Source organism: Limanda limanda, chromosome 12, assembly GCF_963576545.1.
Source record: "Limanda limanda chromosome 12, fLimLim1.1, whole genome shotgun sequence".
NCBI lineage: Eukaryota > Metazoa > Chordata > Actinopteri > Pleuronectiformes > Pleuronectidae > Limanda > Limanda limanda.
In genome coordinates this window covers 24,588,955-24,604,185 of record NC_083647.1, presented here as the reverse complement: position 1 = coordinate 24,604,185, position 15,231 = coordinate 24,588,955, and the positions used below count along the sequence as shown (strand labels likewise).

At 42.7% G+C, this 15,231-nt stretch overlaps 1 protein-coding gene across 1 annotated transcript in view; it reads left to right on the top strand.

The window, feature by feature from the left end:
• The first annotated feature begins 3,074 nt into the window (after nt 1-3,074).
• Nucleotides 3,075-15,231, top strand: part of slc4a11 (solute carrier family 4 member 11) — a 72,926-nt gene continuing 60,769 nt past the window's right edge. The window contains exon 1 of the mRNA XM_061083050.1: nt 3,075-3,146. Coding sequence (XP_060939033.1) covers nt 3,110-3,146 — 37 coding nt within the window. The 5' untranslated portion in view covers nt 3,075-3,109. The remainder of the gene's footprint in view (nt 3,147-15,231) is intronic.

Genomic DNA, 15,231 nt, shown 5'->3' with positions numbered 1-15,231 from the left:
AAGTAGCCTCCGTGTCTGGTGGATTTATAAAGTCAGTATCAAGAGAATACAGAATATATTCAGAAGTAAATGTGATCGTCATTCAGGGAAATTTGACAGGATCATCGGAACGTTGGATTTAAAGATGCAAATTTGAAGGAATGTTAAATATTTGCTAATGACAAAGGCAATGATGTGTTGATGGTATTATTTACATTTTTTCCCCATTCATTTAACTTAGTAAATGTAATTCTGTCGCTGTTCTCGTTTGCTTTGTGTTTGCCATCATTTAACAAATGGTCCACAAAATGTAAACATTCATGCATGTGCAGTGCACAAACTTTATGGTGCAACTAAATATAGTGAACAGAACTTCAGCCATTATTGATATGTACACAAAGGTTATGGAGAAGTGAACTGGCAGAGCGAGTCTCCTGACAGCAGTGGTTTTTATTTGTATGTCGGAAATACACTTTTAGAGCCTGATCGATTTAGCTGTTTGCCAATAATATGAGCGGATATGAGTCTTTCACAGACATATTGGTGATGGCATTTGCTGATATGAAAACATTCCTAATAAAGTCTAAGTTTAAAAACAGAAGGTGTCTAACATTGTACAGATTGTTCAGCCCCATGAGCCAAATTGTGATATGGGCTATGCATAAAAATAAATTGATTGATTGATCATGATGGATATCGGCATCAGCCCTGAAGATCCATATTAAAAGAGCTCTAATGAATATTGTAAATGGGGATTTAAAGAAGAGTCAGAAACACTGAACTTGATTTTTAGTATTATTTCTGGTTGTAGTTATTATCAGCATGATATTAATCAAGAAAATAAGATGCTTATTCAACACAGCAGCGAATGTTTAGTGAAGGTATTGTTCGCGAGAGCTGCAGTCAAAGTGTCTGGGATGAGTTGAGCTTTGCTGTGGCACAGTTTGTGGTCTTGAGAGTGAACACGCGTTGTTTTCGAAATAACTGGGTCATTCTGTGTCAAGACAGAGAGAATCCAGGAGAGTGGTTACAGCACCGTCTCGAGATGTTCGATTGAAGTTTGTTCTCAAAATGTTCGGATGCCAAATCTGAAGCCTCTGGTTTGTTATTACACACTTTGAAAATACCACATCTTGAAAAGTAGGATGACATGGCTATATTCCATCCATCCATCTATTGTTGCACTTACCCAGGGTATTCCAGACGTCCCATTCCTTAGCTCTGCTTTTCAGCTCATCCTGAAACTCGATATTTAGAGTCCAGACATCCAACAATCGTAGAGATACTGAGGCCAAAATCCTTAAAGTGACGTTTTTCTGACACAAAATATATCTCAAATCTATGTATTTTTGTGGGAAGGAAAAAATGTCAGAACATTGGCTCCTTGAACTCTCAATAACTGTACACCAAACAATTTCTATGTACAAATGAATGTTGCTCCTCGTTCTATTGTGTGACCTCATACGTTGGCATAGTTGCAGCAAACAAAGTTTCATGAGGGTAGAAATAAATCATCCCAAATAAAACATTTTGAGGCTATAAAAGCGAAATCAAGTCAAGGGCTGAATGAATATGAAAACAGTAATTAGTATCGTGTTGTTTCTGGTGCCATTTCCCTATAGATGCATTTGTTGAGGATGCAAGAATAAGATCATATTTGTGTTTTGCAGTTGTCGTTATAGTACAAACCTCGGGCAGGCTCCTGTGAAGAGAGCTGCGGTTACTTGTCAACATGCAACACTGGAGATTTTGTCAACTGAACACTGAAGTGCCAACACAGACCTAATCCCAGTCCCTGTCACTTCAGCTTGGCGTGATTGACTCGTCTGTGCTCTCGGCCATAATTCTCCCTCTTTGGTGTCAGTCGAGGGAATGTAGATTTGTTAGAATTAGCACCAGTGTTGACTGTGCTTTACTTTTCAGTTATTTTGTCATGCTTTGCTTTCTCTTACTGTCTCAAAGTTATTTTTTAGCAAAAGAATTCATGGATTCATGAAGTCAAATAGATCATAAATAACTAGTACTAGCCAATGAGTGCAGGTTACAGGTGTATGTGGGTGTGTAGTGTCCAAAAGCTCTCAGTTAGGCTCCACCCCTGCTCCTCCAAATATAGTCACATACATTTGGCTTCAAAACAGCTCGTAAACCATCGGGTGATGTCACAGTGGGTTTCCTCTTGCATGCGACAAAGGCCGGCATTGAAGCCACATGGTCCTGTATGGTTCAACCTCTCGTCCTCTGGCAACTGATAGATCATAAGAACAAGCAATTGTCACATTTGAGAAGTTGGAACGAGACCAAGATCAGAGCAAGACTATAGTTGGTTTATAGCTTGTTTGTCTGTTTTTAGACATGAACTCTGAAAATCTCGGAAAGGAGTAGGAGGACACCTGCGTTGGCCCTTATCACCAAAAGCTCTAGAATGTCATTGTCTTCCGTTGCGTGTCAGAAATATCTTCAACATGCCTTCTCAGAAAAATAGCTGGAGCAACTGACTCAGACTTATCTCTGAGACAGTCCTATTTTGTAAAAATAGACAAAGAAATACGTCCAAGATAACTGAGCATGAATGCATGCATTGTGACACGAGTGCACGACCACGACACGTGACGCCCTCGCCTTCACGCCATTCATGGTTTGCCTGCGTCCTAACACAAGCACGACGAGGGATTCAGCGTAGAGATGTTCCTCAGGCCGACATAAGTCACGCTGAGCTTGGAGAAAGCCTAACAGTGACCAGTTGGGTCAGTATGGCTGACAACAACGTGACATGTTGCAGGACGGCTGGGATGTGCTCAGAGGAGACTGACGGAGGGGGTGTGTCGTGACGTGAGGTTCGCCCTGCTGCACGCCGGCCTGCCATAGGCTGCTGTCTGGTGGGCTGGAGCAGAGGAATGGATGGAGAGGCGTGAAGGCACTAGGACCCAGAGGCGAGGCGGCGTGCAGGCAGGCAGAGTGGGGCTGAGTCACTGCATGTGTCTGAGCGGCAGTCAGAACCAAGAGAGAGCCGGAGAGCAGAGGTGATCTCACACTCATCAGCACAGGATAACACAACCATGATGGGTTGACTTGGGGGGGGGGGAAGCGGTCGGAGAGAGGAAGTGTGTATTCGCCCAACACTTGCTGAGCCATGGAGACCAACAAAGTTCTTCATTTCGTGCCCTCGGGTAAGTGAAGCAGCAAAGCTCTCTGCAGATCTGCTCCTCAGCTGTGCACTGGGAGAACCTCGGGGTTCACTGGGAGAACCTCGGGGTTCACTGGGAGAACCTCGGGGTTCACTGGGAGAACCTCGGGGTTCACTGGGAGAACCTCGGGGTTCCCTGCCTCCAGTGAAACCTGAGACCCTCCCCTGTGCTGAACATGTGCAGCCCACCTCCACCTCCACCTCCACCTCCACTCGGAGGGAAGGGCAGATGTTTGTGTGTGCATGTGTTCTCCTGTACATATTAGATGTTTTTTTGTAATTTTTTTCATGTTTGCTCTTTCTGCATACTTAGGAATGTGACTGCTTGTGACAGAAATCCTGTTTTCATGTCCCTTCTCAGGGGAGGTGCGGTTGTAGAAGCGATGTTTTGCTCACAGAAATAAGACCTCTTTTTTCTTTTTTTGCATTTTAGACTGAGCACTCTTTTGCCGTTTCTCTCTCTCTCTCTCTCTCCCTCTCTCTCCTCCTCCTTCTTGTTTATGTCTGGTATGCGACACAAGAGGTTCCTGCGTCTTCAGTTTTCTCAAGCTGAACCTTGAGAACAGATTGCATTGGAAACCTTTCGGGGGAGAAGCAGCCAGTATACCTGTCGAGCAGAGCACAGCTGGAATGCAGAGAACGCCCGGGCTCATAATGCACTTTCTCATGTGTCGCCTGCTAGACAGAGCGGGATCGACACAAGAACCACTGTGTGTGTGTGTGTGTGTGAATGTGTACAGCAACATGTGCGTGTGTCTGTGGCTGTACAGTTGTGTGTATGTGTGAATGTGTTTCTGTTCATGAGAAATTGAAGAGGAAAAAAATAACATTCAGCTTGTGTGTTTGTGTGTGTTTGTGTGTGTTTGTGTGTCTGTGTGCATGAGAGGGAGACAGACGGACAGATTAGTGTTGGTGACAGCCACAGGGGAGCAGCGAGTTCTCCCCTCACTCAAAGTCCTGAGAGCCTGCAGCCCATTCGGAGGTGTGATGCGGCTGCTTTCTCACTTTCATTTTCTCTGGAAAGGCAGAGCAGGATGCTGCGTCTTGGTGTGTGCGTGTGTGTGTCTGTGTGCGTGTGTGTGTGTGTGAGAGAGACCATTATATGGAAAATGCAAATGCCGGAATATTATCTGAGACTGTGTGTACGTGCATGAGTGTGTTTTGTTTGAGAGTAAATCCCCTTCTTGTGTGTGTGTGTGTGGGTATGGCTTAATATGCACGAATATCTGCCTGTGTATTTGTGCGAATGTGTTTGTCAGAGTTCAGTCGTGCTCTGGTGAGAGATGTGTGTGTGTGTGTGTGTGTGCGTTTGTGCACCACCGTCATACACTGTGCACACTAACTACATTTCCGAGTGTGTGTCGGGGCGTAATGGACACTGCTGTGGCTCGTCCTCTGAAGAGTAATTTGCATTCATTTGCTTAGGAGCTGATCAGAGGCGGAGAGAGGGCAGGTTTGATATTCACAGCAGAACAATTGTGTTCTGTGAACAGAAAGGTATTCCACAGGATTTCCATTGAGGAAAGGTTGAGATTTGGCTTGGTTGGTGGCAGCAGAGAATGTCTAATACCGTTGATTCAGTCATACCTAATCATTTTAATCCCATTCATTCTGTAGATTTCTCCGTCTCGTAACTTAACCTTGGATTTAGATGCACATGTGAAGGTTTAAATGCCCTGCAGACCAAGATAAAAAAAAAAAGATACAGTCTACCTGCAGGACTATGATTGAGATATTGATCCCCGCCAGCAGGGGTTGGTGATCTGAAGATTATATATCGTGATCGATTTTTAAGTCGTCCACAATCTTCTTTTTCAAGTGAATCCTAGAGGTTGTGGCATTTTATTACATTTACAGTCGGTCCAGCCCGATAACATGAATCTGCGTTACATAACTACGTAGGTGGCTGCTCCGGTTGGTCCAATTAGATCATGTGTCTCTTTCATGTGGGACATGTGAAAAAACAATTCAACTTGAGCCAGCAGCATGACTATATGTGCAAAGTTGGAAAGATACAATCAACTGTAAACATTCAAGAACAACACAATGTGGGAAATACAACACATCAACCACCCACAAAGGAAGCGTCTGAGGGAATGTGTCAGTGTGTCCTATAGACTGTGCATGAAGGTGGACGACATTAAAGCTCCTGAAGCTGAAAGCATCTGCAGCGCCCTCTGGTGGCCTGCTGCTGTATTGGTCATAACCTCTGCCTCCTCCATGTTAGCAGATGGCGCATGGACCAAAAGGTCAAAGTACCTGCAATGATTTGACACAAGATGGCAGCGTTTTGTATCTGAGATATTTTGGCTTCATTTCTAGATCGTGGAGTCCATCTTTGTTTTTTACTCCATTACGTGTCCTGGGTGCTTCACTGGGGTCGGGAACAACCCTGTTCATCTGTGTCACAAACGGTTATCACTGATCTGGAGGTTTCTTTAATGTAATATTGTGTTGAGATGGAGCCAATAGATTGTGGGCTGGTGGAAGTCTGGGTATTCTCAGCGGCACATTTCAAATATGGGGAAAGGGTCACAATACAAATCGTGATTAAATGGGATTTGTTTGTTTTTACGCGAGAGATCCCCCACTTCCCAAATTCTCTTTACTCTGGATTTCATATTGTTCTCATCCCACTGTACATAACAGAGCTGAATCTCAATGAACACACACAGGCCACAGAAGCTGTCTCTCACTGGTGTTTACGTCTCTGAGCATGAGCGATGCCTTATTGCAGCATATTGTGAGTAATCCTCCAGATTGTGTCATTATCAGTGGCAAGCTGTCGACAGGTGAAGGAGCAGCCGAAGCCGTGGGAGGAGGTCAGGTGATCTGGGATTCGCTTCATGGACTTGTAAATTATAACAGAGCTTCCTCGTATAATTACTCAATGTGATAATACCCCAGTTAGTTTTTTTAATATTCAAACCTGAGGTGTTGATGGTTTTTAACGTCCTGGACGAACCAACGCCTGCAGTGTGTTAACCCACTTCCAGAATATTGTTCATTAGTGAAAATGGGGAAAGGAAATAATTGACTTCATAGTTAATTGATGTTTAGTTGATTCGTAGTTTGATCACATTTTCCTCTCAACATGTCTGTGATCAGTTTCTATTATGCAGGTGACATTTAAATCCCAGTTACTTAAATTTCTTGTTTAATTGTTTTACACATTTCATTGTAATAATGTTATAAATAATCAAACTAACATCAAGTTTTATGCATTTTTGCCATAATATGATAGTATAACAATATATTCTTATCTCAGAAGATCAACTTAATTTAACTGCAATTAAATGAATAAATAAATTAAAAAATATTAAAACGCACGATTCAAAGATGCAATTAACAATTATTTCTTTATCAGACAATTTTAATTTCTGAATAAATAAATAATCTCTTCAGGAGAATGTCTGTGAACATAAGCAGTTTATTATCACTTTTTAGATTATCACCTAAAAATCAGCAAATACAAAAATTCTTAGAACCAGAAAGAGAATGTTCTGCAATTTTCCTTGAAATACAACTTGAAATTCAATAACCCCATTTTTTATCGATATACTCTCTAGAAGCTACTTAGAGAGTACAGATCCGGTTTAGGAAACAAAATACCAATGCTGTGTGTGTGGTGCTTGTTTTACACCGTCCTGATGAACTGAAGTCATTATGACATGAAGCTGAGATCTCCAGCAGCATCGAACTTCAGGTGTGATGGACGGCCTCATAACCAGCGTCAGCGCCGTGACCCGCGGAGCCAGAACCGATCAGCATGCCGGACACATAGTGGCTGTGTGAATTAGTAGTTCGACCCTGTGGAAGTGGAGGTGTGTGTGTGAAAGATGGATGACGTGTGGCGGTGTGTGTGTGTGTGTGTGTGAGAGTGTGTGTGTGTGTGCTGTAGATGTGACAGTGATCTCTGATCAGTATTCACCACTGGCAACAGATCTCAGAAGCTCCAGCGTCTGAGCCCAGCCATCTGGGCAGAGGAAAAAACACACATCGACACATACACATATACAAATTATTATACAGTAACACACTGAGATATCACAAAAGCGCGTGTCTATGCAAGACACGACACGACGGACACACACGCACAGGTATATTCACACAGAGAAATGCACACTCACACCAACTGTCACAGATATTGTTAGTATACCGCACGTAATTACCTACACAACTCACTCTATCTCCATAATTTGTTGGTTCACACGCAAAACAAATTATGTAGATGTGTCAAGACAGACACTCATCATGCACAGTTCAAGGAACACAGAGCGATGACCACACATTCATTACAATCGACACACACACACACACACACACACACACACACATTTGTCTTTATGTCTCTACCTTGCTCCATCTTTGTTTTGTGTATTTCGGTGTCCCTCTCCCACGCACACATTTACCTACATGGACTCTTTTTTATCTCACTTTGTGTTTTCTCTCTCCTCATATTTATTTTTTAAGATGATATTTGTCACAAATGTGGAGAAATTAGGGAAAATAATAAAATAATAAAAGCCTGGTCCCGTTCAGATGCAATGTGACCTCGCTGCTGTTTATTTACTGTGTCGGGAGTTTCGGAACAAACACCTCTTCTGTGACCGGTGTTTGTTTTGCGTTGTGGTTTTAATCACTTAGTGTGTCAGTGATAAAGGATTTTATCACTCTGACTTCAATGAGGTGCAATTACCAAAACAACAACAACTGCTGCTTCAAATAGAAGTACAAGTCAAGCTAAAAGGATTTCAGCAGCAGTGGTACCATGTGGATTATTTTGAGAATTATCTTCTCAACTGAAGTAGAAAACCACTCATGTGGAAAACCACATTTATGTTTTTAAAGTCCGAATACAAGAAAGCCTTTGAGCTTTAGCTTTATGAGTTCATTTCACAAAACATGAAATACGAAATACATAAATGAAATGTAAAAGTTTGTGTGGGAGATTTGGTAGAAACCAAATTTCATCGCAAAGCTTAAAAGCTTCGGAACATTTTGGCCCAAGTTTCCATCCTTTCAAACACACATCTATTATTCTGCATGTTCTTAATGAGAATTTGAATTTCCCTTTATAAAAATGGAATGTATTTATGAATGGGGTTAATCTAGTCCAAAAGCCTGGGGTCGAACCCTTTACCTTCTGGTCAGTGGATCACCCGCTCTACCTCCTGAGCCACAGTCTGTCCTTCATTTCCATTCTGTCAGCACATTGAAATAATCTGTAATGTTTAGTTTCTATATTTCTTATCTCACCAAGTTTCTACGTTCAGCAGAAAAAAAACCATCCATGTCCCGATAAGCATGAAGCTTGTTTTAAATGTGCTTCACACCACACACCTTGATACACAGACATTTTGATTAAGGTTAGGAGAGCGTAAAAAGAAGCTTTTTACAAAACAAACAGTGAGTTTTTTATCAGAGCAGTGGTTTGATAAATGTATTTGTTCTTCCTCACCGCTGGGTTTCCTCAATTCTGCAGCAATTTTCTGGTTCCTAAGTAGCTATTTCGTTCGATGTGTCTCGCTCGTCTTGTCTCTTTTGACTTTTGATTTTTTATTTAAATCGAAAGTCCGTGCTCGGCTCTTTCTGTGCACAGTTTGTGATCTGAAGTAACACACACTCGACTTTGGTTAATTCAGTTTGGGGGGCAGTTGGGACTGGGAGTGCTTGATTAGATGCACTGGGTCTCCCTGCAAAACGGACACTTGTCAGAATCTATTGTCACATTAAAAATGAAATCGCACAGAGGCATAAATCAAGATGTTAACACGATCGATCATGCCACCCTAGAATATATCACTTAGGTCAAAACCAGTCTAGCAAAATGTGATGCTTGATTGATTAAGAAAAAAGGTCAGATTCCTTTATTAGTAATAAATGTGACTTATGAGAGAAAGCAGTGAAAACGTCTAAAACAAAAGTAAAAACCATAGAGATAAATGCAAATCAAACTTATCAAAAGGGGTTTTGAGACAAGATTTTAAAAGAATCTCTTTTAGTGTACAAGAAGGTCTAAACTTGCATGTGTCAAAGAAAAAAGTACTAAGTGGGTGATTAAGACCAGGGACACAAGCATCAGAAGGTAAAAGCCCGGAGATATAAACTCAGCCACGCGTTTATGCACCAGATGCATCATGAGTGTAATTGTTCACGACACTCGAGGAGGTTAGCCTCTGGTTACTTCTGAAATCACGACAGAAAGAGGGATTCTGGTTTCATCGTGGACGGTATGAGAGGATCTTTAAATCAACAACTGCCCCTACCTTCATGTAGTTATTGTTTTATTGCGTTAATTTCAGAGGACGTGCACAATGGACACACTAAACAGATCCGTGAGCCAGGATTCGTGAACACGTGGTCATCAGTATGTTTCTCTCCAGCAGAAGAAGGATGTGAACTCAGATCAAATCAGTAATGAACTTTGTTGATGTCAAGAAACGAGCCAAACAACCACTAACTTAGTTGTATTATTATTAATAGTTTGTATTAGTACTGTATTGTAGTACAGTAGTATTTTCACCACAATGCAGACTCTATACTGCTCTCTAACAATCAGTATTCTGGTCTTCACAGTCAGCAGAACATACAATGTGAAGAGTTTGAATCTCTTCTCTCTTCCCTTGAAAAAATCTATTCTGAATTCCAGCCTAATGTAGATTTTACAAGCTTATTAAACGGGCAATATTTACCAGAAGCGAGTACAAAAACAGCTCTGTAGTTCCAACATGGTCTTTAACATGTGACTCCCCCAACCCTCTTAATTCCACATGTCAGTGCCTCATACCCTCCAGATGTGGATGTATAAAAATAATCTATTGTTGTAGGGATGAAAGCTTCTTCAATGGTCAGATCAAAATGGGGTTTTTGGGGTTTAAATACCAGTTTGCCGCCTCCTGGAAAAACAACCAGTGATCATGAATGGAGTTAGAGCACTGCAGTTATTTTAATCCCCCGATTGTTAAGGCAGAAAGTCTCAGAAGCTATTAGAGTTCAGTTTTATTCACAAAATCATATGGAAACACTTGTTTGTCCACAGTATTTAGTTGAGTTTCCTTTGTTTTGAGGAGCAGATGTGTTTGGATCTCAGTGTTTTAGAGGCCTGTCAGTTTCAGTCTCCACTGTGGAGGATGAGAGATTTGATGTCGGTGCAGATTTGATCCACTTTCATTTGACTTCTCACAGAGTTTCTGTCTTAATCTCATTCAACATATAATATAATCGATAATAATAATAATAATAATACATTTTATTTGGAGGCGCCTTTCAGAACACCCAAGGTCACCTTACATTAAAATAATACACGATAAAAAGATAAAAGCATAAAAGATAGAAACAACATTAAAACAGAACTTCAAAAATAAAAACAAGTGAAGTGCACAGGGTCCAGTTATAGAGAGTATGCCAGTTCGATGCTTTCACTTGGTAATAAAACACATTGTTGACTAATGAAGCTACTTTTACACACACAAATGCATGTTTAGAAAATAACACACACAATGTTGGTGGTCCCCTTGCCCTTGTTGGGTCATGAAATGCTGCTCTGCTTTGCTGTTGTGTAATCAGGCTGCAGTTTACCAGCTCGTGCACTGCACACCCATCCACTGCACATGAAGGCGTCCACCACAGGTTACAGGACAGGAAGTGCTAGGTGCTTGTTTCACTTCCTTCTCGAAGTCGCTCTGCACAGAGATGTGTGCTGTGCAGTTTACTCTCTCCACCCTTTGCAGTGAATTTAATTTAGAAACCAACAAACAGAACACAACAGAGCGGTAGAGATGGCACTCGGCTGCTCGGCTCCTCAATATATACCCCCACCGCACACATACACACACACACACACATAAACACACAAACACACACACACACATTACACAAGTAATTATTCCAGGATGTCAGAGGACGTCGATGAATTCCCAAATCTTGATTGGAAAGCTGTCTCCACGTGCCTGAGAAGAAATATCAATGTGCTAAGTAGAGTGTGGCAATATGTATTAGAGGTATGTGACACTCTCACACACACACACGGGCATGCAGAGACACACACACACACACGAGCATGCAGAGACACACACATGTCTTATCATGTATGACCCACCCAATTCAGGCAAGACGCATACTGAGCTGCAGAAACAAGTAGCCTCATGTAGGACCAGTTCAGATCGGGGTTTTTCATGCCGGCCTGCTATTTTCAAACAGCTGTTGAATGCAAAACACAGACACACACACACAGACACACGCACACAGACACACGCACACTAACATGTTTGGTTTTTATCCATGAGCGCTGATCCGCTCCTCCGTTCTTTCACACTAAGTCGGACGTCCTCTTTGTCCTTGCCGCATGTCGTACCAGTGTGATTTACATCCTCCATGTGCTGCAGTGCCAGACTTGAACTCGTATTCCAGCTCACGTTCTGTAGTTGATGATCTGTAGTTAAGGTCTGTGTGAGTAACTTTGTGTTGTAGAATAAATGTTGAACAACATGTGAACACAAACAGCAAAGTCCAGACTGAGTGACGTGCGAGGGCCAAAGGATTCTCAGCTCCGGTGTAAGAGGAAGACTCACAACGTCAAACAGACAAAAGAGGACACAACCCCCCTCCACCCCCAGTGTCAGGTGGAGGATTAAACACAGAGTAGCAGTGAGACATAGATCTGTAATCTGGAGAACAGCAGGAAGCCACGGTTCCTTAATTTAAATTCTGTCAGTGGCGGAGTGGGAAACCACCGAGCCAATCACAGAGACGGCTCCTCCACGGCTGAGGTTAGAGGTTTGATTCTCACCAGGGCCCATGCATACTAACAAGGCGCAAATACTCAACAATTAATTTTTACCTCTTTTAAAAAAATGTCCTGTCCTCTGTCTGCTACCGTGGGTGAAAGTCAATTATTTCCACATGAAACAGGCAGGGACCGGGGCACATTCTAAAGGAGGACCTCACAGATGCTGGAGACTGACAGCACGTCACATCTACATTAGAGTCTTCTTCTCCGCGGCCGCCTCACATCGATCCAGTGAGAACTGCGCCTGTGTAGTTTCAGTCGGGGGAACACCACAGAATGAAAAGCAGCGGCGTGTACAGTAGAGGGGCCGTGTGGAGAGAACAGCCGACTTTAGAAAACGAGATGGTGGCCTGGCTTTAATGGAGCCGGAGGAAGACGGGAATGTGCAAGCAATTAGCAGGAATCCCCCAGCACCGACTTTCTTATTTCTCTTCCCCCCCTCCTTCTATGAAAAACAAGACAGGCAATTGCTGCAGCCAGCGGTTGGCTTGTGTGCGTGCTTGTGTGTGTGTGTGTGTGTGTGTGTGTAGTGGAACAACCCTCTCAGTCACTTGCACACACACACACACATTGTGAGCACCTGAGCAGAATCCCATACCTGTGTGTGCCATTGTGGGAATGAGAGGATGGAAAATGAGACATGAAAAGAAACACAAGCAAAAGATGCTAAAAAATGTTAAATATCTCCAAAAGAAAGCCCAGGAATGGAGAGAGGATGGAAAAGGGGAAAACAGAGGAGGTGGGGGTTTGAGTTGAGGCACGTTCCTCCGCTCACCTCCGTCACGATGCCTGGTCTCGCCACGCCGCAGACGGAGGGGACGGATTTATCTGTGAACTGGCAGTAGCCAGCTCACTATAACTATCAATCCCTCTCAGGTGAAAGGAGCAGAGGATTACTGCAGAGCTGCTCGGTGCACAGGCCTGACACCGAAAGACACTCGGCTTAAATCCACGGAGAGAGAGAGACACAGACAGGCTGGGAAAACAAAAAACGTGTTTCTTGCAGGACTGATTTTGTTCCTTTTGCTCACATGTAGATTTTTGATTAGAAAAGAAATGAATTACATGGAGGGCACACTGGAGAGTTGTGTTTTGTTCTGTGGCTGAGGCCTGCTGCCCATCCGGCTGTCAATCACAGGATGAAATATTCTCGTAGAGTTCTAGTTCCTGAAAAATAATGAATTCTGTCTTGTTGAACTAGTTTTCGGATGGAGTCTTTGACACATTTACAGACACAAACATGTACCAGTAGCACATACATGTACCAGTAGCACATACATGTACCAGTAGCACATACATGTACCAGTAGCACATACATGTACCAGTAGCACATACATGTACCAGTAGCACATACATGTACCAGTAGCACAAACATGTACCAGTAGCACATACATGAACCAATAGCACAAACATGTACCAGTAGCACATACATGTACCAGTAGCACATACATGTACCAGTAGCACATACATGTACCAGTAGCACATACATGTACCAGTAGCACAAACATGTACCAGTAGCACATACATGTAGCAGTAGCACATACATGTACCAGTAGCACAAACATGTACCAGTAGCACATACATGTACCAGTAGCACAAACATGTACCAGTAGCACATACATGTACCAGTAGCACATACATGTACCAGTAGCACATACATGTAGCAGTAGCACAAACATGTACCAGTAGCACATACATGTACCAATAGCACAAACATGTACCAGTAGCACATACATGTACCAGTAGCACATACATGTACCAGTAGCACAAACATGTACCAGTAGCACATACATTTACCAGTAGCACATACATGTACCAGTAGCACAAACATGTACCAGTAGCACATACATGTACCAGTAGCACAAACATGTACCAGTAGCACATACATGTACCAGTAGCACATACATGTACCAGTAGCACAAACATGTACCAGTAGCACATACATGTACCAATAGCACAAACATGTACCAGTAGCACATACATGTACCAGTAGCACATACATGTACCAGTAGCACATACATGTAGAGACATATGTTTGAATGCACACCCTCCTACCTCCGTCCAGCATCACTCTCGCTCTTGGCCGGCTCTGTGGTCAAGGCTCTGCCGTGACATCATCAGCGTCAGACACCAGCCTGAGGACACAGCTGTCATCATCTAAATCAAACCATGTCCGAGTTTAGGTTTTCCTCTAAAATAATTCTTACCGGTATCTCCGGTGCAAATTTTTAAATACTGGGGCAATTGCTACAGAGTAAACATTTTCTACAGTGAATCCTGAAGAAGGAGGTTTTTATAATTATCATTTTTTAGCTGGTCAATTGTCACAAAGTGGCATTCAATTTCTTTAGATTTCCTTGTCAACAGAGTAGGCGTCCCTCAATGAAAACACATGGGGGAGGGGGGGGAGATGCGTGTTTCATAATACCCTTGAGTTCGAATAAGGACTTCTCGCAATCTTTTTACAAGGAGACACAGGGACGGACAAAAGTAGATTTTCTTTTACTGCAAATGCGAGTCATTGTATTTCAAGGCTCTTCGGATAAAAGCCTCCATCAAACAATCCTCCCCCGACCGGAGGACAGTACAGCACAAGCATGTTTACTCCAATGCAAGAAAAATCTCCCTCGGAAAATCAATTTATTGATCTTCGAATTAGTTGCTTATTCTGTGTTTATCGACAAAACAATTAATTAGACATCATGGCTGTAGGGTGGATTAGTTGATCAGCCTTTAAATGTGTTCGCTGTGTCCTAAGAATACTGATTTTGTGTGATAATAATCAAATTCAGTCTCATAATCTCCAGTAAACAAATGTGTCACCCCAAGAAAGGTGAGATTTAATTGAAATTGAAGGGTTACGTCTCAATTTGTGGCTGTTGTTAAAGATTCCACGTGAATAAACCTCCAGAGGCTTGTAACCTGCAGAAGGCTTTTTGGTCGACAGCTCTGATGAAACCAATCGTGGTTTCCTCCAGCCCTGGTGGAACCACTCACTGGTGTGGTTGTGTTCGGCTCAGTGAGCACAGCATGCTACAGAAACCCTCAGAATGTCAGGGTGGCTCCTCACCTTACATTTGATATTTAATTATAACAGAGCAGCCTCTTCTCCACCGGACTCCGAGACTTTCCCAGGTCAGCGTGACGTGGATTTGACTTCAGCTGGCGATGGAGGGGATAAGATCCCAAGTACACACGCTTGCAGTTTGGGGTTGTAGGAGCGACCTGAGAGATAGAGATGATGAGCGAGATGTCGGGAGGATCCCTGTCACATGTA